Here is a 26,174-nt window from a genome sequence, read left to right as displayed (position 1 = left end):
AAATCAATGTTTTTGTACTGACTCCACCAATAAAAGAACATGTTCATTTATCTCACATAGTTTCCATTTGCTCCTTTGACAGTGTAACAAATGTCGAGGCTTGCTGCACTGTTTTTTTACTGCCAGACCGCAAAGCCGCTAGATCGGTAACATTGTAAAAAAAGAGCAATGAGCGTGCAATTGGCGTGGGAACTAGGTCAATTGGCGTGGGAACTTCTGTTCTAGGGCACCTAGAAATAAAATTCATTTTGCCCCCAGATGTTAGGAACCCCCTCACTTGACCCCAACAGGGTCAGACCAGTAATGGCGACGAGAAAGGGTCACGCTGGCGAGGAGGGTCCTACCATTGAGCGTAATGGCGGACAAAGCTTTGAACCGGCTAAGTCAGAATGAGCAGAAACCTGGAACCTACAACTCCGGTTCTGTTCAACCTAGAGGGCTCTAATTCGGTCACCATGTAGTCCTAGTTGCGGCAGGATTGTATGGCAAATTGCGACCCTCTCGTGGCAACAGACTGGAGTCAGGGTAATGTTAAAGTTCAGGTTTCTGCCATTGACTTGCATGGCAGAAAAAAAAGCCACTTTGATAATGTGCTTTTAAACTGTCTTTTGGTATCTCCGGTTCCGTGGGTCGTGCAAGGCTGATATTTTGCCACTATGGCAAGGGTCCTTCCGCATGAGGACCAGGCGACTTTCAACCCGCTCAGACCCACAGAACGGATTATTTTACATTATATTCGGGCAATTGGTGTGGGAACTACTTAGGGCCTCGGTCAAGTTCACGGCCAATTGGCGTGGGAACTTCTGTTCTAGGGCACCTAGAAATAAAATTATTTTTGCCCATAGATGTTAGGCACTGTATACCACTGTAGAGTATACTGTGGAAGACACATAATGAAATGATACTGAACATGTAGAATAAATGCATAGTTTTATTTTTTCGGGTTTATTACACAGTATACTGTACGGCCGGAAAACATCAGCATACAGTACAATATTATCCATCGAAATCCCCCCATTAGCCGTTTTCTTTTCTGAGGATAAACAAAAATAAAAGTTTTAATGTACAGTAATGGTCAGCCCCCGAATGATGTACCCAGCCAGCCCCACCAAAATAATACGGCAACAATACACTACTCACCATAGAGTTTCCCATTCAGCTGGCGCCGGCGCCGGTCCACTGCCAGTCAAGCTTTCTTCATCATCCACATCGATAGTTTGCAGCTGGACTAGTCCACCTGTAGTCAGCATGTGAGGCTTGAGATCGCTTAGGTACATGCAAGCTTAATCAAAACTGCACGAAAAATCTGACTCAGGCTCAGGGTTGTCACTGATGGTGGAACCGTCATTGGAAGCCGGTGCTGGTGCTGATGCATTGCTTGGCAGCGACTGTCGCTTCTGTCAGGAATCGGCGTTCTCCTCGCTTCTCACACAAAGCACTCCCTCTCCGCAAGGAGTCCCTGGACACTATAAACAATCCTGCCTTACCGGTCTCCACGGCTCCTTGCCCCTGCCGCCGCCGCGGGATCACTCCCCTCGGCGATTCCTCTGCTCAGCGCCGGTCGCGCCCACGTCCTCCTACACGCACGCCAGCCCCAGACGTTATGTGCATGCATTCACAGTTTACAGAGCACACGCCTAACAGAGCACTTTTAACCACTACTGCTGCAGTGAGGCGTCGCCCCCAAGCATCACACAGTTCAAGGCAAATCAATGATTACACTCAGCTGGGCTGTAACACCTCTCTCCTATCAGGAAAAGGACGGGTCGTTTTCTTCATCAAGAAAAAGGACGGGTCGTTGAGGCCTTGCATCGATTACAGGGGTTTAAACCACATCACTATTAAAAATCGTTACCCTCTTCCCCTTATTACCGAACTGTTCGATAAATTACAGGGGGCCAAGATTTTTTCCAAGTTGGATCTACGTGGTGCCTATAACCTGGTGCGCATCAGGAAGGGGGATGAATGGAAGACGGCCTTCAACACGCGTAGTGGTCACTACGAATATCTGGTAATGCCTTTCGGATTATGTAATGCTCCCGCTGTCTTCCAGTATTTCATTAACGACGTCTTTCGTAAGGTACTCAATATTTTTGTTATTGTATACTTGGATGATATCCTGATTTTTTCCAAAGATCTCCAGGACCATATACGCCACACCTCCTACGTCCTTTCCCGTCTCCGTGAACACCATTTGTACGCCAAACTGGTGAAGTGCACCTTTCATACGACCTCTACTCCGTTCCTGGGGTATATCATTTCAGATGAGGGGTTTATGATGGACTCCGGTAAACTTCAAGCGGTCACTGAATGGCCAAGACCCAATTCTCTCAAAGCCATACAACGTTTTTTAGGCTTCGCTAATTATTATCTGAAGTTTATACAGAGTTTTTCCACCATTGTGGCACCCCTTACTGCGCTCACCAAAAAAGGAGCTGATCCTTCTGCTTGGTCATCCGAGGCCATCTCCGCCTTCGAGACACTCAAGGAAGCCTTTATATCCGCACCTATTCTCCGTCATCCCGACATTGAACTTCCCTTTGTACTGGAGGTCGACGCTTCTGATTGTGGCGCTGGTGCCGTTCTGTCTCAGAGACCCACGTCCCAAGATAAGTTACATCCCTGTGCATATTTTTCCAAAAAATTCTCGTCTGCCGAGAGGAACTATGACGTGGGTAACAGGGAACTTCTGGCCGTGAAGATGGCTCTTCAAGAGTGGAGACACCTGCTGGAGGGGTCGAAAGAGCCGTTTACTATTCTCACGGACCACAAGAACCTTCTTTACATAGAGAATGCTCGATGCTTGGTCCACGACAGGCTCGTTGGGCTCTTTTTTTTTCTCGATTCAATTTTCACCTGTCCTATATCCCTGGGACCAAGAACGTAAAGGCAGACGCTCTCTCCCGAATACATTCTTCTGAGGAGAGGCCAGAGGAATCATTGGAGACTATCCTTCCACATGAGAGGATTCTCGCCACGTCTACTTTCAAGAATCTTGACAAGATTTTGCACTCCCAGAGACGCATTCCCAAGGACTTTGTCGTTCCTGACAACAAACTCTTTGTACCATCCAAATTTGTTCCAGAAGTCCTGTCTTGGGGTCACTCCTCTAAATCTGCAGGTCATCCATGTTTTAAGAAGACTACTGATCTCATTCGTCGGACTTTCTGGTGGCCAAGAATGTCTCAAGATATTCTGGAATTTACCCGCGCATGCCCCACGTGCGCTCAAAGCAAGACTCTCCGTCAAAAGCCTCAGGGTTTTCTGTTACCCTTTCCAGTTCCTGACCGCCCCTGGTCCCACATTTCTATGGATTTCATCGTGGAGTTGCCCAGGTCCAGAGGAATGAACACTATCTTGGTGGTCGTGGACAGGTTCTCGAAGATGTCCCATTTCATTCCACTCAAAGGATTACCCACCTCCCCCGCCCTTGCTGATATCTTTACGGAGCAGATTTTCCGGATTCATGGGATTCCTTCGTCCATTGTTTCTGACAGAGGTTCTCAGTTCGTATCCAAATTTTGGAGAGCTTTCACGAAGAGATTGGGCATCTCTTCTTCCTTCTCTTCCGCCTATCATCCTCAGTCCAATGGACAAACGGAGAGAATCAATCAATCCCTGGAGAAGCACCTCAGATGCTTTATATCCGATTTCCAGGATGATTGGGCTCAACTCCTCTCTTGGGCAGAGTATGCCGTCAATTCTGCAAAAAACGAGTCCACCCGGGAGTCACTCTTCTTTATAAATTATGGGTTCCACCCTTCCTGTCTTCCCATCCCCAACATTCCTTCTGGAGTACCAGCCGTAGATGAACACATTTCTTCCCTCCAAACCGCATGGTCCAGGATTCAGTCTTCCCTTCTCAACTCCTCCCACAGATCGAAACGACAGGCCGATCGTCGTCGTCGTGCGGCGCCCAGTTACAAACCAGGGGATTTGGTATGGCTCTCCTCTAGGAATATCCACCTCAAGGTACCATCTCCTAAACTGGCACCTAAGTTCCTGGGTCCCTTCCCTATTTGTGAACAAATCAATCCTGTGGCATTCCGGCTCCAACTACCACCCAGTATGAAGATTCCCAATGTCTTTCATGTGTCCCTCTTAAAACCATTTATCTCCAGTCACTTCTTTCCGGATCAGACTCGTAAACCGGATCCCATTACTGTACAAAATAACGAGGAATACGAAGTTCACTCCCTTTTGGATTCTCACCTATCCAGGGGTCAGCTTCAGTTCTTGGTGCAGTGGAAGGGCTTTGGCCCTGAAGAGAGATCCTGGGTACCTTCAAAGGACATTCATGCCCCGGCTCTTCTCAAGTCCTTCAGGAAAAAGTTTCCAGAGAAACCGTTCTTGGACCGTCCTGAGGCCGTTCCTGAAGAGGGGGTACTGTCAGGAATTGGCGTTCTCTTCGCTTCTCACACAAAGCACTCCCTCTCCGCAAAGAGTCCCTGGACACTATAAACAATCCTGCCTTACCGGTCTCCACGGCTCCTTGCCCCTGCCGCCGTCGCGGGATCACTCCCCTCGGCGATTCCTCTGCTCAGCGCCGGTCGCGCCCACGTCCTCCTACACGCACGCCAGCCCCAGACATTATGTGCAGGCATTCTCAGTTTACAGAGCACACACCTAACAGAGCACTTTTAACCACTACTGCTGCAGTGAGGCGTCGCCCCCAAGCATCACACAGTTCAAGGCAAATCAATGATTACACTCAGCTGGGCTGTAACACCTCTCTACTATCAGGGAGGACTCCTCGCAGTTCTCCAGGCCTGCCCCCTGTTCCCATTGGCCTGTCCAGCTTTATTATGCCTGTGCTTCTCATCACTCGTCGCCCGACATAGTTCTGTATGGAAGCATTTGATTATTCTCTCAGTGACTCCTCAGGTATTGACGCGGATTGGACGACTACCCCCTCTGGCTCTCGACTTTGGCTCTACTTGGACTTCGTGACTTCTGGCATCCCTGACCTTGGCAACGGCAATAACCACTCCTTCGCTTCTACCGGTACCGGCAGGTATTGTCTTCACTACTATACCTGGCCTGGCAACAATAACACCACACTCCGGACACGCTCCCTTTGCTGCGGGTGCGTGTATCCCTACGTCCCACCTCAGTACAGGGGACAGGTCTGGTCTGTGGGCAGCACCGGCGTAACAGCTTCTTAGTTGGTTTTAACATGACCCTTCGCCTTTTGCCGCCTCCATGATCATAGATACGGGAAAAATCCGGTGATACACACCAATACCCTCCAACAAATTGGGGCTCAATACGGTGAAAACAGGGATCGCTACATAACCATTTCCTTACTGCACGCTTCCACGTATGAGGAGTTGGCAAAAATTTGTAAAAGTCATAGTTTTCGTTAAAATACTCATAAATTTGAGCAACTGTTGCCATCTTACCCTCTGTTGCATTAATCGCGGCCCATATCAAATAAGCGTAGCTTCTGTCGGGTTTTTGGAAAGCGGGCTGCACTTGAACACTTGAACACTCATGGCGGGTGGGTCTCTGGAGAATACTGTAACCAAAACTGGTCTTTGTCTTTCTTTAATATGAAAAGCCTAAATTGATACATTTTTGCAACTCTTCCTTCAGTCTCAAGGCCAAGGACAAGTTACAATAGCACACTGTGGAACAGTATCTTTTTTAAATGAAACACCTGCAAGCCGACACAGTACTTATTCGGCGCATTACAATTCATGAATTTCTGACATCTGGCGGACAAGCGAAGCATTGCAGCCTATTAAAATCCGAACCATTATCAATAAACCCATCAACCGCGCGTCAGCCGGACATGACCCGTGGCTGGGAGCGCAAAATGAACGCGGCATGCGCCAGGTGAACAGCGTCGCATTCCAGGAACCAGCCAGGTAAAAACCGGTGATTAGTTAGAATAAAGTCTGCCGCAGCAGTAACTGTATGCTCATTTGCATGTCTAAGGCAGGTCTGCAACCCCGCCTTTCACCATTATCACCCAGCACACAGCACTTCCACTGCAGCAAGGGATTCTGGGAAATGACATGCAAATGAGCACACAGTGCCACCTTTTGCTTCAAAACCATTCAACCATATCTTACTAGGGGAACTCTCCAAATTTACAAAACACAAAATAGGAGAGCTGTAAAACCCCAGAAATTAAAAAAGTATAACTCTTGAGGTAACCTCAGTGCAATGAGATCCGTAACTGTATAAATCACCGCTGCGGGCCTGGAGGGTATTCCAGATTCCACAAATGAATGATTGTTAATACGTTCTTACGCTATACCAGCACGTGGGAAAATATTCCAAAAGCAATGACATTTTTTCTTCCTCTTCTTTTCCCCCCTTCCTGTCTTATTAGTTGATTTTTTTGTATTAGTTATTTTATGCGCTGGTGTATCAGTGATGTCATTAATGTTTACCCCATTAAATGTGTTATATACAGGCATACCCCGCATTAACTATGTAACTACAGGCATACCCCGCATTAACTATGTAACTACAGGCATACCCCGCATTAACGTACGCAATGGGTCCAGAGCATGTATGTAAAGCGAAAATGTACTTAAAGTGAAGCACTACCTTTTCCCACTTATCGATGCACATACTGTACTGCAAACGTCATATACATGAATAACTGATGTAAATAACGCATGTGTAACAGGTTCTATAGTCTCCCCGCTTCGCACAGCTTCGGTACAGGTAGGGAACCGGTATTGCTGTTCAGAACGTGCTGACAAGCGCATGCGCGAGCAGCCGTTTGCCTATTGGGCGATATGTCCTTACTCGTGAGTTAACTTAAAGTGAGTGTCCTTAAACCGGGTATGCCTGTATGTGTGTACAGTATACAAATGTATGTAATCTAAAAGTAACACGACACCCTTTTTTACTGTATCCCTTCCCCCACTTTTCTTAAAGAAAATTCAAATAAAGAACAAGTTTACAAATTGAGTTTGTGTAAAACCAAATCCAAAACAAAACACAAACTGTGTAGAACCTAAATCGCGTCCAAACCAAAAACACATTTATTTTTAGGACCAAAACCAAACTGTATCGGAAATGCGCACTTCAGTTTGACTAGGGAAATATATTTTCTCCAGAACATCTTGATTCAGAAAACGAATCAGATCCTGGATACATATCACACTATTCATGTTAAAGCAGAGTACAGTATTAACCATGACTATCACTGTGTGCCGGGGCAGTGACTCTCACATGACATTATACCGGCTTTGTTTCATGACAGATTCCCCGTGCCATGTGCACTGAGCCTTGTACTCCAGGATACCGCAAAACACATCCAGAAGGAGAACCAGTTTGCTGCTATATTTGTGTTCCTTGTTCAAAGGGGGAGATCTCCAACGCATCTGGTAGGTGATTGTCACGTAACGGTACTGATCAGACCCGCTAGTTCGTTGGATCGCCAACCCAAGGCACGGAGTTCAAGAAACTATGTTTATTTGCAAGGTCAACAGAATAGAAGCATACAAACGTACACAAAACACACAATTATCAACTTTGTGACCCACCTCTTTCCTGGGAAAGGATTGGATTTCTCCCCACGGAATAGGTTACTGGGAGATGATGCCAGAGGTAGCCGCAATAGTCCCTCTGTTTCCGGGTTGAGAGAAACAGTCCGTTATGGGTACAGCAATGTCCTGGAACCGCTTTGAGAGCGGGCGCACAATGGATTAAAACAGTCCTTTTCTTTAGTGCAATTACCGGTAGAGGCTGTCCCGCTAGTCCGGGGACCGACCTCCACTGGTTACTTGGTGCAAGGGTTAAAGGTAAGAAGCAAAAGGTCCAGGCACTCGGTCTTCCAAAAAGGTAATTTAATACAGCAAAAAATACAACGTTTCGACAGCAAATACAGTGTTTATCAAGGTGAGAGACTGCATTTGCAGTCGAAACGTTGGATTTTTCGCTGTATTAAATTACCTTTTTGGAAGACTGAGTGCCTGGACCTTTTGCTTCTTACATGTGATTCCTTGGGGACTTTTCAGGACAGCTAATTCAGTCTGTGGGCACCGGCAGGTGCTATCTTTCTAAACTATTAATTGTGTGCCAGATCATCTTCTAGCAAGAGTTAAAGGTACCAGCTCTCTGCGGCAGGCAGAAGCTAATGGCTAGAGAAATTCTTCAAAAAGTCGTTGTTAGCTTTGGCTTGGTATCTTGGCTCAGGACGCACCAGAGCATATGGAACCGGGCCCCTCACACAGACAAGGAACTTAGGGGGCTATGCACTAAGCTGTGATAAGTCGTTTTAAGAACGCAAAGTGGTGTTAGAACGTAATGTTGCGCCAAACTCGATTCACTAAGCCATGCAAACAGACACTTTGCGTTTTTAAAGTGGCTTTTTTCAGGAATTTTTTCAAAGTCCAACTTTTCTCGTATGATAACATGTTTGCGTTCAATTCTGCCCTTCTCCGGGATTCACTAAGCTACGCAAACTTAGCGAACACGAAAGTTACGTTCAACAAAACACGCCAGCTAAAGGCAGGTGATAAAAAACCTGGACTTTGAAAAATTTCTTTGTTTACATTTTTGCATGCGCAACACCCATTCAACAGGCGCCGGCCTGACCATGACTGACCCCGGCTGACCCCGTGGGGGTCCCTGGCTGACACAGAGGAGGTCCAGGGTGTAGAGGGAGAGGGGGTTGGCCCGGTATTAAAGGGGTTGCACCCCATATGACCACCCCCTGACTTCACCAGGGAGGCAAGGGGTTAACTGGACTGCGGTCCAGGAATGTGGTTTACACCTTGTCAGGTCATGAAAAGGTATGTTCCCCTGTTCCCATGTTTCATTATAATCCTGAATTTTAAAGATGTTTTAAAGTGCATTTCTGTATCTCCAGTTCTGGAGGTCGCAGAGAGTTGATATTTGGCCAATATGTGGAGTCACTGTAGGCATTAAGAACTGGCACATTTCGACCCACTGAGCCCACCAGAATGGAACTTATTAATATGTGTAGATATTAAAGTGTATATGTATGGTATTTTGGATCTGTTCTGAAAATGCAGACTCCATCTGCTATGCTAATAGGTCATGAAGGGCAGCTGGCTGATTGAGCCTAAGCACTGTGATCAAAAGTTAACTGCCCTGATTGTTTACACTAAGTACTAATCATCAGACCAAGTACTAATCAACAGACTCTGCCACTCTAATTGTTACCTGAGAGTGGAGAATCATCAAACTGGAGTGGTTTGTAAGTGTTATGTCTACACCTAAAAACAATGCAGATACTTCATTTGGTAGACTGGTTGTCGCCCCTGATTTAATTATGGGGCTAACCATAGAGTCACAGTACACATGGGCTAATTAGCTGGGGGGCATGGGTTAATCTGTGTCTCCACGTTAGGGATTGGATACAGATAATTGTTCACCAATAGTCTGTATTCAATGTTAAGAATAGGGTTACACAGGTATATAAACTGTGTCAACCCTACAGTTTTTAGTTCTTCTTCTGATACCATCTTGAATGTCACCGTGTTGCTGGAGAATTGCTAGCTGATACTTCTCCATCCCCCAACCGTAAGTAAGTGTTACCTTCTTGTCTGTTAATTGTACTATATTGCTGTGTTCACCTTTTTTAAGGAATAAATTATATTTTATTATATCTAAGCCTCGTTCAGTTCAACCCAGATATTTGGTGTTCATTATACCTTGTCATAAGCTACTTTGACAAGCTCTATCATTTACTGGTGGCAAGTGGTGGGATTGAACTGAACCTATATTACAGTGTTCTGCGGGACTCTGTCATATAGTGGGAACTCGAGAGTAATTGCGAGTTCCTGGGACTAAAGATATTGAACACACAGTAGTGCAACTGTTAACACAAGTTGTAACACCACCTCACTGCTGCGACTGTGAACCATGAGCGAGGCTGAAGGCTCATCCAACATGAGGACCCGAGCTCAGCTGAAGGACAAGTCTGTGAATATGGACTGCCCTATGAGAACCAGGAGGTCGCAGACATGGTTGACGCAATCGGTGACTACGAAGCCCAGCTTGCAGAGCCTCAGGATATGGCTCAGCTTGCTCTTATACATCCACCCGGAGATTAGGGAAGGAACCCAGTGCCGGGGCGGCGGAATCTCGGGAAGGGAACGAGTGCACCTCCCGGGAGCAGTGCAACAGGAGGGGTACTGGTTGCTGCAGCTACCAGTCCGTTCACCAATGAAATGTTGGCACTGATTACTGCATGGGGAGACAGAGGGACACAGAGGAATTGATCCCAGGCCCTGGGATACAGATCACTGTGGCCGACGGAGAGCCATGTTTCCTGCAAGTGGGCAGAATCTTTTTGGATTGGGGGGAGGGCCAGGGTGTGCGGGAGGTGGGGTTTTACCCGGTTTGGATGCCGATGTTCTTCTTGGCAATGATCTGGGACCGATGACCTGCACCTATGACCGAGTGCCCAAGCCTGCTGCAGTGGCGGCGGTTACCCGTAGCCAGACAACGGCAATGGCGGTGGTGCCAGTCCCCCAGCCTTTGAGACCAATGTTAGCGGAGGGCGCAGAGGAGCCCGGGGAGGTAAGCCAGGATTAGTTGCTACCACAGACTGACTTACTGTTCCCTCTCACCCTTCCCCTTTCTCCGGACAATGACATGACTGGGGGGTGGCCAGAATTAGGAGCCCAGTTTAGGGAGGCAGTGAAGACAGACCCTACCCTGGCCGGCGTGAGACTTCGAGCGTCTGAATCTCAGGCAGGGGAGGGCACTGAGCGCTGCCTATGGCATAAGGGACTCCTGTATAGAGAAGAAGGGAACCCAGGGAAAGAGAAGGGATTGACCGGTAAGCGACAGCTAGTAGTGCCCCAGGGGTACTGACAACAACTGCTACGAGTAGCTCACTCTATTCCATTAGCGAGACATCAGGGGGTCAACAGAACGCGAGCCCAGTTATTACAGCGTTACTACTGGCCGGGGGCATCTCGAGATGTGGGCAATTTCTGCCGCTCTTGTGATGCCTGCCGGCGAGTGGGTAAGGCAGGTAACCGTGTGAAGGCACCCCTGAAACCCCTACCGATAATAGTGGAACCCTTCCAGAAAGTAGCGATGGATCTTGTAGGACCCCTTATGATTCCTAGCAGGTCAGGGAAGTGCTACATCCTCACGGTGGTGGATTGTGCCACCCGGTACCCTGAGGCAGTAGTGCTTGGCACCATAGATGCCAAGACAGTGGCAGCAGCTATGCTGAACATTTTTTCTAGGGTAGGTTTCCCAAGTGAAATCCTAACCGATCAGGGGTCGCAGTTCATGAGTGAACTGTTACATTGTCTCTGGGATGCATGCGGTGTACTGCACCAGTGCAGTACCCCTTACCATCCCCAGACAAACGGATTATGTGAGAGGTTTAACGGTACCCTGAAGCAGATGCTTCAGACCTTTATAGAGGCGGAGGGGAAAGACTGGGAGATTCATTTACAGCCTACCGAGAGGTACCGCAGGAATCTACAGGCTTCTCCCCCTTCGAGCTACTATATGGCCGCAGGGTATGTGGACCTCTGGACCTATTCCATGAGGGATGGGAAGGGGAGGCTACTGCTACTGATGCTTCAGTGATCCAGTATGTAGTAGATCTCCGAGACTGGTTAGAGATGCTCATGGGGGTGGCCCAGGACCATCTCAGGGCCGCTCAGACCAAGCAAAAGCAATGGTATGACCGGAATGCCTGTAGCAGGGAATTCATCCCAGGACAGCAGGTGCTTGTTCTCAAACCCACTCGGGAGAACAAGTTGATGGCTGCCTGGTAGGGACCGTACCCGGTTATCCGAAAGGTGAATGAGTACAACTACGTTTTACAGGTAGAGCCTGAGAGGCATAAGACATATCACGTCAATACGCTGAAAGAATACAGAGCACCGAGTATGGGAGCAGTAATGGCACTTGTAGCCCACTGCTGGAGGATCCGGCGAGCAATGCTCTGCCTGATCTTCTAGGGGAGGCTAGGCAGGGAAACACTGTGGAGCAGGTAGAGATAGGGGCACAGTTGAATGCTAGGCAGCAGGTAGAAGCCAGGGACATGCTAGCTAAGTTTTGGGCCCTCTTCACTGACATGCCAGGGACCACATATCTCACAAAACACCCAGTGCACACAGGGGACCTGCAGCTTCTGCATAAGCATGCTTATAGAGTGTCAGCAGAGGTCAAGACCAATATGGAGAGGGAGATAGAGGAGATGCTGACCCTAGGGATAATTACTCTGTCCCAGAGTCCTTGGGCAAGCCCGGTTGTTCTAGTCCCTAAGAATGACAAGACCACCCGGTTTTGTGTGGATTACCGCTTGCTCAATGCTGGGACGGTGTCAGATGCCTACCCCATGCCCTGCATGGATGAGTTACTGGATGAACTCGCGGGGGCAAAATATCTGACCACTATGGATTTGAGCAAAGGCTATTGGCAAATCCCACTGACCCTGGAGGCTATGGAGAAGTCAGCATTCATCACTCCAAGTGGCCTCTATGAGTTTTTAGTGATGAAATTTGTGATGAAGAATGCCCCGGGTACCTTCCAACGCCTGGTCAATAGGTTACTGGAAGGGATGCAGAGCTATGCCAGGGCCTACTTAGATGACATTGCTGTCTTTAGTAATTCCTTGGACTCCCATTTAGGACAAGTAGCTGCGGTGCTAGATAGGATCAGGGAGGCTGGGCTTACCTTAATACCCACTAAGTGTATGGTAGGTATGGCAGAGGTCCTGTACTTAGGGCACAGGGTGGGTGGAGGGCACCTCAAACCAGAGCCAGTCAAGGTAGAAGCCATAGTTCAGTGGCCTGTTCCAAAAACCAAGAAACAGGTCATGGCATTTTTGGGCACCGCAGGGTACTATAGGAAATTTGTCCCACAGTACAGCGCCATGGTCAAACCCCTGACTGATTTGACTAAGAATCAACTGCCTGTGCTTATCACCTGGACTCCTGCCTGTGAAACTGCTTTCCAGGCACTGAAAACTGTGCTTGCTGGGGCCCCCATACTGGCTGCCACTGACTATACCAAACATTTCCTTATACAGACTGATGCCTCGGACTATGGCATTGGGGCTGTGTTGATCCAGGTGGGGGACGACGGCAGAGAGCACCCTGTGGTGTTCCTCAGCTGAAAACTACTCCCCAGAGAGGTGGCCTATGCACCATTGAGAAAGAGTGCTTGGCCATTGTGTGGGCACTCAAAAAGCTCCAGCCCTATGTGTATGGAAGGGCTTTCATGGTCCTCACAGACCACAACCCCCTGAGTTGGCTGCAGAGGGCATCAGGGGAGAATGCCAAGTTGCTAAGGTGGAGCTTGGCCTTGCAAGAGTTTGAATTTACCATTCAGCACAAAAAGCGTAGTGAAAACAGCAATGCTGATGGACTTTCACGTCAGGACTATCCCTCTGAGACTGAGTTTGTTAAGGGTGCCAGCAGTGCCCCACTCCCCGTTAGGGCCAGTGGGCCACAGGTCACCCATTAAGAAGGGGAGGTATAGAGGGAGAGGGGGATGGCCCGGTATTAAAGGTGTTGCACCCCATATCGCCACCCTCGGACTTCACCAGGGAGGCAAGAGTTAACTGGACTGCGGTCCAGGAATGTGGTTTACACCTTGTCAGGTCATGAAAAGCTATGTTTCCCTGTTCCCATTTTTCATTATAAACCTGTATTTTAAAGATGTTTTAAAGTGCATTTCTGTATCTCCAGTTCTGGAGGTCGCAGAGAGTTGATATTTGGCCAATATGTGGAGTCACTGTAGGCATTAAGAACTGGCACATTTCGACCCACTGAGCCCACCAGAATGGAACTTATTAAAATGTGTAGATATTAAAGTGTATATGTATGATATTTTGGATCTGTTCTGAAAATGCAGACTCCATCTGCTATGCTAATAGGTCATGAAGGGCAGCCGGCTGATTGAGACTAAGCACTATGATCAAAAGTTAACTGCCCCGATTGTTTACACTAAGTACTAATCATCAGACCACCTGAGGGTGGAGAATCATCAAACTGGAGTGGTTTGTAAGTGTTATGTCTACACCTACAAACAATGCAAATACTTCATTTGGTAGACTGGTCATCACCCCTGATTTAATTATGGGGCTACCCATAGAGTCCCAGTACACATGGGCTAATTAGCTTTGGGGCATGGGTTAATCTGTGTCTCCACGTTAGGGATTGGATACAGATAATCGTTCACCAATAGTCTGTATTCAATGTTAAGAATAGGGTTACACAGGTATATAAACTGTGTCAACCCTACAGTTTATAGTTCTTCTTCTGATACCATCTTGAATGTCACTGGATTTCTGGAGAATTGCTAGCTGATACTTCTCCATCCCCCAACCGTAAGTAAGTGTTACCATCTTGTCTGTTAATTGTACTATATTGCTGTGTTCACCTTTTTTAAGGAATAAATTATATTTTATTATATCTAAGCCTCGTTCAGTTCAACCCAGATATTTGGTGTTCATTATATCTTGTCATAAGTTACAATGACACCGGGGTCCCCGGCTCACCAAGTGGGGGTGTATGTGGGAGTGCAGGGGTCCCTGTGGGTTTCCGGGGGTCCCTGCGGCCGTCCCAGGGTCCCCGCGGGAGTCCTGGGGTAACCCCGGGCCTGCGGTACCAATGTTGTGCCTCCAAAAAAAGAAACAATATTTCTAACTAAATACACCCCCCTAACACATACAATACAGTGAAAAATTATAAAGTACAGTGCGCTACTATAGTGATCCTCTATTGTTAATGTAACTACTTAGTTACCGAAAAAAACACCTCTGTGATAAAATATAATATAACAACAACCTCTGATTGTTGAGTTGGCGTCTGCAGCTGTTAAGTGCGTAGAGGCTCAGCACCCATAGATAGCAGTGAAATAGAAAAAAACAGCGCAAACGCAATAGTTAAGTACTTTCAAAATATTGTATAATATGAAAAGCAATAATATCTGCGTACATCAAGTTAAGATAAAACAGGCATGTCATGCACTCAGGCATATGTTACCAGGCACCGCTCGCCGTAGACATAAGGAACACTTCTGCATACGGCCCCTCGGATGTATTACAGCTGGGCAATCAGGGTGGGTGTCTGGATTCAGATAGCTAGTCTTGTGCCTGCATCGGATGACCTCCCTCCAGCATGTGGAAAACCTCCGTCCAGCTGGTCCGGGAAGTCGGGGGGAGAACTTGCAGAAGCAGTAGGAGCCGCAGTCCGGCCTGCAGTTCAATTCCTCCAAGCGGCTTCACGACACGCCGCCAAGTGAGAGCAGCCGTCAGCTAGTAGTGACGTCACTCGCGATAGCAATGGGCTTCCGTAGTAAGGTAGTAGCAGTGACTGAAGGTACCCGCATATAGTTCAGGATTCACTCGTGTAGCGTTAATCCTACGCGTTTCATAGCCGTAGCCACAGGGGCGTGGCCAGGAGGCTGAACGAGCTGGTCATAGGTTTGCATAGCTCCGCAAACACACCTGAATAAACCTTCAGTAACCCCATAAACACCAGCAATAAAGGCAAACACCAGTAGCCCCTCTCCCGAAAACGCGGCGCATCCCCGCTTTCCTGCCGAGACTCACAAAATGGCGCCATCTAGCGTGTGAGCTTCCATTCCTTCACGACGGGAGAGAAATTGCAGCGGGGGCCAGTGAGCGGGTCCGCACCTGTGACTCAGAGGTCTTGCGGGTCCTGGAGGAACTGACGGTCGAGCGGGTGGGGGGTGGGGGTGTCGCTCAGGCGGGTGTGTGTAACGGGTGGCCCAGCTGAGAAGAGTCTGGCGGCCATCTTGATACACACAACCGTGCTGCCCACTGTGTCAGTAAATGCTGGGCTGAAAACTGCAAAGCAAATAAAAGATAAAGTGTGTGGGCTTTTTTCAACAATCTCTCCCCCCACTCCAACTAAGTCCCAATAACCAACATAAAGAGACCACTGGGCCTGGAGCAATTCTTGAGGGTAGCCGTGAATAGAGGTAGAAGACCAAAAACACCAGGGTTTAAAGACAACTCCCCAGGAATAAAATTAAAAATCCAACAAATATGTGAATGATCGTGTCACCTCAGAAATGAGGGGATTTACCTCAATGTAATAAGTAATAAGGAAATGCGAAATTTACATCACCCAAACAAACTCAGCTCCAAATATAAATATACAAACGACCAACAACAACAAATATGCCACCCACCAAATTACAAAAAAAAAACCCACGGGAGGCCGCACTCTTCTTTAAAAAAAACAAAGACAGGAACTAAAGATCAAGAAGCGTCTATCGCAGGTGAAGACGCAGAACCAGAACCTGACTCTGAAGAAGAGACAGATACTCCGCTTACTCGCAAAGAAATGCTGCTGTTTGTCCAAGACATCAAAAGCTCCTTCCGCTTCGAAATGCAGAGTTTTCATCACAGTGTCAGAGCGGAAATAGCGTCTATAGGAGACCGTATCATGGACTTGAAGGAGAAAGTGGATACCACCGCCTCTGTCCATGAGACCCAAGCCCAAGAAATCCACAAATTAAAAACATAAGTTAAAACAATCTTCGAAAAATTGGAAGATACAGAGAATCGGTGAAGACGCCGATCAGAGGAGTTCCAGAGGAAGTGGACAATGCTCAACTGGACGCATATCTCATCCAGCTCTTTGTGTCTTTGTTACCAGAAATATCGAAAGACAAACTCCAGATTGACAGAGCACATAGACTGCCTAGACCTAGAGGCCTGGACCTCAAAAAACACGAGATGTGATTACACGTCTACACTACTCTCGTATTATAGAAGAGATATACTGAGAGCCACTAGATCTACTCCAGGATAGAACAAGACAGCGTTTAGCTTCTCATTTTCCCAGATTTGGCTCAAATCACGTTGAACAAATGAAAAATTTTCGCACCGATCACAAACACACTGAGAAATATTGAAATATGCTACTGTTGGGGTTTTTCCGTGCAAGATAATATTTATCTACCAAGAAACAACACATATATTTCTCTCTCTAGAAGAAGGCGAAGAGAAATTGAGAGCAATGGGTCTCCTTGAGCCAGAGGAAATGGAGGCCTCCCAGCGGATTCAGCCCCCCAACTAAAAACTAGCGCCCGACATGGGTAAAGACCCCAACTCCACAAAGAAAAAAGAAAGAGCCCTCTTGAAATTTGGAACTGATCACCCATTGTGTTTCTAGTTAATTCTACAGACTGACGGAATGTTGTCTGGAACATAAGGCATAGATGAACTTGTTGTTTACTCCAGATATGCTCTTTTTCTTGAACAGGAGTGGAGACACCTGGCATCAATTTACTAACTTGAACCATCCTCAAAGACCAGGGCGATCTGGTTATCAAGAATCTCCCGAAGACAACTTCCCATACTGTGAATTTTTTAGTTTTAAAATACAGGCTACCACGATGGTTGGGGGACGTGGTGTATGTGGTGCTCAGAATTGAACCGGTAGCTTCATGCACATAATTGTAGATAAGACCAAAAGCTTGGTGGTCTGATGATATAGGAGTGCCCCCTCAATAATGTAATAACAACTGTAGGGTTGAGTGACAAGTGGAGTCAGTTGGGACAACCACCGTGATGTACACATTGATTACCCTTAGGAGTTAATAAAAAGGAACTATGTCCATTGAGCAGCAGGATTTTGTAAGGCACATTGGCACTTTACCTGCTCATCCAGGGGGCACTCTCCGGATCAGTAGCGTGCAATCCATCAATGAGAAGTCCAGGAGAGTAGGTGGTGTGGATGGAGCACAGCTTCAGAAGCCCTGCAATGTGTTTCGTTTGGGGGTTTTTCGGGCTCGGTCCTCGGGGGCCGTCGGCGGGCCGGCTTCTGTGGGTGTCCCTGTCTCGGTGCGGGCGGCTCGGTCGGTGGCTCTGTCTTTGACTGGGTCGCTGGGTGGGCCGCCTGTGCTGGGGGGCGGCCCGCTGATGGCTCTTGGGGCCCGGGTTTGGACACCCTGGGCCTAATTTGAAACCGTTTCCTGGGTAAAATTATGTCCTGGTCGCAGGTTCTCTATGTTATTTACCCCAGACCTGTTCTCCCAATACTCTAAGTATATTTTTTTCACTGTTCCGTTTGTGTCTCTCTTCCCCTATAGACTAAATATAGATTTTGAGATGGCCGAGCACTGGATGCCAGTCTGATCTACTCAATGTGAGAAAATTAAGGAAAGATAAGGTGATGTAAATAGTTAATTGTATGTTTGTGATGGTGCTCAAAAGTGCTGGGACTGTATTGAAGGAAGGGAGAATTATCTGGGTAATAACAGTTGTAGTCTCAGTACTGTGCCTTTAAATCGGCTCTTTCCTAATGGGGTACCCTGAAGGTTGGAGCGGGTTGCCCATAGACAGCCCCCTCTTTCCTCATTGGGTAACCCCCGGTAGTAGTACTCACTGTTTTCAATTCCTTCCTTCCCAGTCTCCCTTCCAAAAGCGTGCAGCTGTATTGAGTGTGAATCCAAAGCCAGGGTGTGCAGCGCACAGCAGTAGAGAGGAGCAGGTCTTAGCAATAAAAGTCCTTTATTAATAAATCATCATGTGGGACAACAGCAAACCTTCAACGCATTTCGTTCAAAGGAACTTTATCAAGAAGTGCTGTATGTATTAAAAACAACCATTTAAGTACAGCTGACTGCCCGTTTTTCGCGCCAAAACGTGACGTCATCATATGTGTTTTAAACCAATCATAAGGCTTATTCCTCGCGCATGCGCGCGGCGCCAGTGCTGTGTATTGACATCTCTGGTTATATTAATTCCCGCGCATGCGCGCGACGCCAGGGTTCCACTCTATGGTAAACTCTATGGTAAAATGTATGCTCAATAGACTCCCGCGCATGCGCGCGACGCCAGAGTCCCAGGGAGGTTACTACCACTGACAGCCATGTCAGGCAGGAGGCACACGCCCTTCTGGGCGGTGCTACAAGCATGGACACGCCTCTGACAGAGGCAGAAAGACCACCCCTCCTCCTCTAGTGTCTGCACTTGTGCTACGGAGTCAGACTATGGGGTAAAGAATAACTGCCCAATTTGTCCTAACAAGTGTTTATTGCTAAACTCCACAACAACATTGTTGTTATGGCTGGGGAATATGAGGCAGCAGGCTGTACTATAATGGGAGTTACACATAAACAAAATGTGAATTTACAAACCATCAAACATAAATGCATTAATAAACAACAAATGTGTAAATAAACAAACAATGTGCAATACATTTTATCTAAAAAAGAAGAACATATAGCAAGACAATTTATTATTAAAATTTATATTTATCAGAAATGTGTATAATTCATGATAAAAAATAAACAATAAAAACAATTATTTTAAAAAAAATCTTGTGTCTTATTTAGGTAACAGCAAATTGCTGCCCTACTGGATGGAAATGGTAATAATATTGATTATTCAAAACATTTCCATTCAATGTGGAGTTTTATACATATACATATTAAGGTTTTGTATTTGTATCACCTCAACCTAGTATAAAACTAATCTAAGTAATATATAGTCCCATTATTAACCAAAAATAGATGTTAAGTTAGCAGTTGAGTTAATTATACTTCTAGATTGAGTTTATCAGATGGATGCAGAAAGACGTAAACAAATATTAATTAATTACAACAAAGTCTAAATATATCTTCATAGAGACATTATTGATTGATTAATTATGCTCATACTATATATTGTTTCGGTACCAATGAAAGGCTTTTGGACATATTTTTCAAATATATTCTTTTGTCAAGAATGATACATTTATTTAAGAAAATGATTGATATTCCATTCTACATTTATTCCCTCAGGGTACCGTGTTCTCAGTGTGAATATCCAATAGGATTCTCTACAATCCAATGTTTTCTCAATATTACCCCCTCTTTCTTTTCTGATTATCTTTTCAATGCCCATAAATGAGAAGTTACTAATTCCTCCTTGTCTACATTCCGAAAAGTGTTTGGAAACAGGGTGTTCCATATCTTTCTTGCGTATTAGCCTGCAATGTTCTTGCATCCTGATTTTTAAAGCTCTTGTGGTCCTGCCGACATATCTCTTCCCATTGATAGGGTTTATATATCCCTCCTGGGGGCGGGATTAGGAGCGTATTAATTAACTTGGACGTCCCTATTGGTTAGGTCCCGCTGATGTCTAAACTTAATTGGTTCTGTTACTATTAGTTGCAGTTAAGAAACACTATACTGTGTGATCTGCAACTTATTGTTACACTAGGGCAAACAGCGTCTGGACAAAGATACTGTTTATATGATGTTCCCCTTTGTGTGTATATACCCTATTTATCCCATAGGGAGAACTTGTGTGTATAGTACATTTTACATAACCACATGAATTTTACCTTGGGTTGTCACCAATAATAGTTCATGCGTTGGTCTGTTCCTGCTCATATGTCCTGTGAACAAGCATATACTTACCTTATCCATACAACTCTGTAGGTATCACACAATATATATCTGATTTATATATGGGGTATATATCTGATATATTATATATCTGATATATTACTTGATTGCAAAAAACCTTTTATGATATATTACTTGATTGTAATATACTATAAGGTTTTTTAATACTAAATTATGCGTTCACTACAACAAGGATACATACATGTATATATTATGTGAATGTTCCACAAATTAGGCATACTCCAGTGTTTTTAAATGATTTTATTGGTATATAAATATTTTTTCACTTAGAAGAGTTAAAAAGCACTTAATAAAATTTTATTATTTTTGAGTTTCTATCCCCCCTGGTTGCTGCATTTACTGTATGTATGCTGGGACTAATTAGTTCTCTCAAATACAGTTTTATGTAATTTTGGCTGTGTGCAAATTAGTGGGAATCTTTTTTGTGACTGTTCTTAGTCATTTGATAAACATATATGTTACTCCCTATGCACCACCATCCTATGTATACCATTGAATATTAAGGTAGAGCTGTGATAACATTTCCTTATTCTGATGTAAATAGTTACAATGTTTAATTTCCCCAACATTTTTCTGTATCCTAATGTGTAAGACTACACATACAATCCACCCCGTACTTTCAGGGGTGTTGCTTTTGCTTTCTGAAGGTTTGGCTCCCAAACAAGGGAGCACTGCGGCAATAAGCCGTTGGGCTGCGGCCCGCCACCCCCCCCCCCAGGTTTGCGCATCCCGTGACTGCGATACACTCGCATCACGGGACCTGAAATGGTTGGTCCCCCCAAACATAGTTTGGAAACCAGGGTCCTCTTTTTACCCAACCCTACCTTGTCCACCCTCTTCCCATACCCAGTTCTACAAGCATTTGTTACTGCAGAAAGTTAATATGTGTATCTCTCAATGTGTTTGTTCATGATACAGACTGTTTACAATAGTTAAGATATTGTTTCTTCTGCTATATAAGTCATCACTCTGTTTTCCTGTATCATAGACCTTTAAAGCATCACTATGCCGATTAATATAATTTCCCAAAACACCAAGGGCCTCAATACCCCCCCTTTATGAGACGAATAGCCCTTTCAAAGGCTAAAAAACTAGCAGGAGATATCATTTTGTTACAGGAAACGCATCTGAAAAAGGAGGATCAATCATTGCTGTACAGTAGCGACTACCCTCTAATCTATCACTCATCATCTCATACATAAAAAATAGGGTGGCTACACTTTTCCATAAAAATCTTAACTTCAATGTAGACAAAATTAAAAATGACCCTGCTGGGAGAATTTTAATTGTTACAGGATTACTGGACTCTACCCATCTAACAATAACTAACATCTATGCCCCTAACAAAAATCAAGAATCCTTTTTCCGGGAGCTCACAAATTTAATAAACTCTGTCCAGAAAGGTTTTCTAATTCTTGCAGAGGATTTAAATGCAATCTTGCGTGTACTGATTGATCTGTGTGGTTGATTGAAGTGCTGGCTGGTTAAAGTGTGTGCAGTTAGAACCAGAAGCAGTTTGAACAAGGAAGCAGTTAAACAAGGTATAGTTTATTGAAGTACAGTTTACAGTTAGTACTTCTAAACTTCATAGTTGTTAGATTGAGCAGGATTGAAAATGCCACTCAATGCACATCTTTCCACATGTATGTGCACTTGGAGCAGCTGTTCCAAGGAGCATACCGCTGTGAGAGGTGTGAGCAGGTGGTCTCTTTAGAATCAGAGAATGCTGATCTGAAGAGGCAACTTGCAATATTGAGGGACATTGGCAATCTTGAAAGGGAATTAGAGCTCACTGAGAAGGCCCTTGCTTCGACTAGTGGTGCAGATGGTGGCGCTGTTAGTGAGGAGCAGGTAGGTAGCTTAGTTGCTGTTAGTGAGGAGCAGGTAGGTAGCTGGGTGACAGTTAGAAGGGGAAGCAGGGGCAATAGGGAGAGGCAGGTCGTTTCTGAGCTGACACATCCCAATAGATTTGCCATGTTGAGTGAAGATATTGGGAATGTTGGGGCAGAAATGGCAAGGCTGGGGGAGACTAATTCCTCTAGCAGCCAGGGGAATAATTCCTCCAGCACAGTGGGGACTCAGGATGCTCAGATGCAAAGAAAGATTGTGGTGGTAGGGGACTCCATTATTAGGAAGGTAGATAGGGCAATCTGTTGCCGGGACCGCATGAACCGACCAGTTTGTTGTCTCCGGGTGCTCGGGTTCGGCACATTGCGGATCGGGTAGACAGATTGTTGGGGGGGGGGCTGGGATTGACCCGGCGGTCTTGGTACATGTTGGCACCAATGACAAAGTTAGAGAAAGATGGAGGATCCTAAAAAATGATTACAGGGATCTAGGCCAAAAGCTTAAGGCAAGGACCTCCAAGGTAGTATTTTCTGAAATACTACCAGTGCCATGCGCTACCGCAGGGAGACAGTCAGAGATCAGGGAGGTTAATGCATGGCTAAGAAAGTGGTGTAGGAAGGAGGGGTTTGGGTTTTTAGAGCACTGGGACTCCTTTTCTGAGAGGTGCCATCTATATTCTAGGGACGGATTGCACCTCAATGAAGAGGGATCTTCTGTGCTAGGGGGGAGAATGCTAAAAAGGTTGGAAGAGATTTTAAACTAGGATGGAGGGGGGAGGGGAATGAAACAGATAATGAACTAAATGGAATAGATGAGGATACAAGGTGGTATGGAGGTAGAATGGGGGCAAGTGCAAGTTTGACAAGCAGTGAGATACCCATAGTAAATAGAGATAATACTAGAAAACTTCTAACGACTAAACCAAGTGGGAGCAGAAAGGAAGGAGCAGATAAGATAATAGTACAGGCTGAAAAAAACCTGAAATGCATGCTTGCTAATGCATGACTGGACAGTTAATTTAGAGGGGTATTCTCTTTTTCGGAAGGATCGAACAAATAGAAGGGGAGGTGGAGTATGTCTATATGTTAAACCAGATCTAAAACCTATTATAAGGGATGATGTTAATGAAGGGAATGATGAAAATGTAGAGACTTTGTGGATAGAAATTAGCAGTGGAGGTAAAAGTATAAAGAAAATGTTTGTGGGAATATGCTATGAACCACCAAATATCTCTGAGATTGAGGAAGCTAAAATACATTTGCAAATGGAGAAGGCATCAAAACTGGGTCATATTTGCATAATGGGGGATTTTAATTATCCAGACGTAGACTGGGGCAATGAGATTCGCGTTACAACAAAAGGAAATAGGTTTTTGGGGGTGCTTAAAGATAATTATATGACCCAAATTATTGAGGAACCAACCAGGAGAGGGGCAGTTCTGGATTTGGTCATATCAAACAATGTAGAAGTAATAACAAATATTCAAGTCCTGGAACATTTGGGTAACAGTGATCATAACATGGTCTCATTTGAAATAAATTATCAAAAAACAGATTACTTGGGTTCAACAAAGACTTTAAACTTTAGAAAGGCAGATTTTAATAAACTGAGGTCTAATCTAGTAGTAATACAATGAGATGATGGTTTTGCAGGGGGAAATGTAGAATATAAATGGGCAGTCTTTAAAACATTGTTAGAAAAGCACACTTATCAGTGTATACCCTTGGGTAATAAGTATAAAAGAAATAAGTCAAAACCAATGTGGCTAAATAAACAGGTAGGGGAGGAAATGGACAAGAAGAGGAAGGCGTTTAGATTCTTTAAGTCAGAAGGGACAGAGACATCGTATCAGAATTATAAGGAATGAAACAAAAATTGCAAAAGGGCAATAAAATTAGCAAAAATGGATAATGAAAAAAGGATTGCAATAGAAAGTAAGGTCAACCCTATAAAGTTCTTTAAGTACCTTAATAACAAAAAAATGAGAAAAGAAAATATAGGACCTTTTCAGTGTGAGATGGATAGGCAGATTATTGGAGATAAGGAAAAAGCAGAGGTATTAAACAAATTCTTTGCCTCTGTGTTTACCAGGGAAGAATCAAGTTCAATAGTAGTGCCACAGGAGGAAGCCACAACCTCCATATTAATGACCAATTGGTTAACTGAGGAAGAAGTTCATAAGCGACTTGAAAAAATTAAAGTAAATAAGGCACCTGGCCCCGATGGCATACATCCAAGAGTTCTCAAGGACTTAAGCTCAGTAATAGCAAAACCATTATATTTAATATTCACGGACTCCATTTCCACAGGCTCAGTACCACAAGATTGGCGTAAAGCAGATGTGGTGCCTATATTTAAAAAGGGAGCTAGATCACACCCAGGGAATTACAGACCTGTAAGCCTGACTTCAATAGTAGGGAAACTACTTGAAGGTTTAATACGGGATAATATTCAGGAATACCTAATGGAAAATAAAATTATTAGTAATAGTCAGCATGGATTTATGAAGGATAGATCTTGCCAAACTAACCTTATTTGTTTCTTTGAGGAGGTAAGTAGGAATTTGGACCAGGGTAATGCAGTTGATGTGGTCTACTTAGATTTTGCAAAGGCTTTTGATACAGTTTCACACAAGAGGTTGGTGTACAAAATAAAGAAAATTGGACTCAGTAATAATATATGCACCTGGATTGAAAACTGGTTAAAGGACAGACAACAGAGGGTTGTCATAAATGGAACTTTTTCAGGTTAGGCTAAAGTCGTGAGTGGAGTACCTCAAGGATCGGTACTGGGACCCCTGCTTTTTAACTTGTTTATTAATGACCTTGAGGTTGGGATCGAGAGCAAAGTATCCATCTTTGCTGATGATACTAAATTGTGTAAGGTAATAGAATCAGAGCAGGATGAAATTTCTCTTCAGAAGGACTTGGAGAGACTGGAAATGTGGGCAGGTAAATGGCAAATGAGGTTTAATACAGATAAATGTAAGGTTATGCATTTGGGATGCAAGAATAAAAAGGCGACTTACAAATTAAATGGAGATATATTGGGGGAATCCTTGATGGAGAAGGATTTGTGCTTGTAGACAGCAGGCTTAGCAATAGTGCCCAATGTCATGCAGTAGCTGCAAAGGCAAACAAGATCTTATCTTGCATCAAACGGGCAATGGATGGAAGGGAAGTAAACATAATTATGCCCCTTTACAAAGCATTAGTAAGACCACACCTTGAATATGGAGTACAATTTTGGGCACCAATCCTAAGAAAAGACATTATGGAAGTCGAGAGAGTGCAGAGAAGAACCACCAAATTAATAAAGGGGATGGACATTCTAACTTATGAGGAGAGGCTAGCTATATTGGATTTATTTACATTAGAAAAGAGGCGTCTCACAGCACAGTTGAACCAGAAAACTGACAAATTTCACAAAATTTGGGAAATATGGCCAGGAAACTAGGGACCCCATATAAATAAATACAGAAATACAAGACAAATGGGCTCGTCCTACCCCCCCCCCCCCCATCCACCCCTCCCACCCTTCTTTTTCTTCTTTTCTACATTCTTCTCTTTCCTTTGTTTAGCTCATGAGAGACGCGTGTTATATCAATTATTTTATTTCAGATGACGAACTGTTAATGCTCTTTGTTGTATGGACAAGTGACACTGTTAAAACATCATATGTATTTCAAGACTATATATTTGTTATGTCTCTCTAAAACAATAAAAATAAATTGAAACAAAAAAAGAAAAGAGGCGTCTAAGAGGGGATATGATAACTATATACAAATATATTCAGGGACAATACAAGGAGCTTTCAAAATAACTATTCATCCCACGGGCAGTACAAAGGACTCGGGGCCATCCCTTAAGGTTGGAGGAAAGGAAATTTCACCATCAACAAAGGAAAGGGTTCTTTACAGTAAGGGCAGTTAAAATGTGGAATTCATTACCCATGGAGGCTGT

At 44.9% G+C, this 26,174-nt stretch overlaps 1 protein-coding gene across 1 annotated transcript in view; it reads left to right on the top strand.

Annotated features, from left to right (window-relative positions):
- The window catches only part of LOC142466781 (vomeronasal type-2 receptor 116-like), an 89,664-nt gene that overhangs the window by 32,447 nt on the left and 31,043 nt on the right, over window positions 1–26,174 (top strand). Inside the window, exon 3 of the mRNA XM_075572228.1 lies at window positions 7,226–7,349. Coding sequence (XP_075428343.1) covers window positions 7,226–7,349 — 124 coding nt within the window. The remainder of the gene's footprint in view (window positions 1–7,225; window positions 7,350–26,174) is intronic.

The sequence above is a fragment of the Ascaphus truei genome, chromosome 1, assembly GCF_040206685.1.
Source record: "Ascaphus truei isolate aAscTru1 chromosome 1, aAscTru1.hap1, whole genome shotgun sequence".
Taxonomy (NCBI): domain Eukaryota; kingdom Metazoa; phylum Chordata; class Amphibia; order Anura; family Ascaphidae; genus Ascaphus; species Ascaphus truei.
The sequence above is the reverse complement of the archived record's forward strand: the minus strand, read 5'-3'. Positions and strand labels throughout refer to the sequence as shown.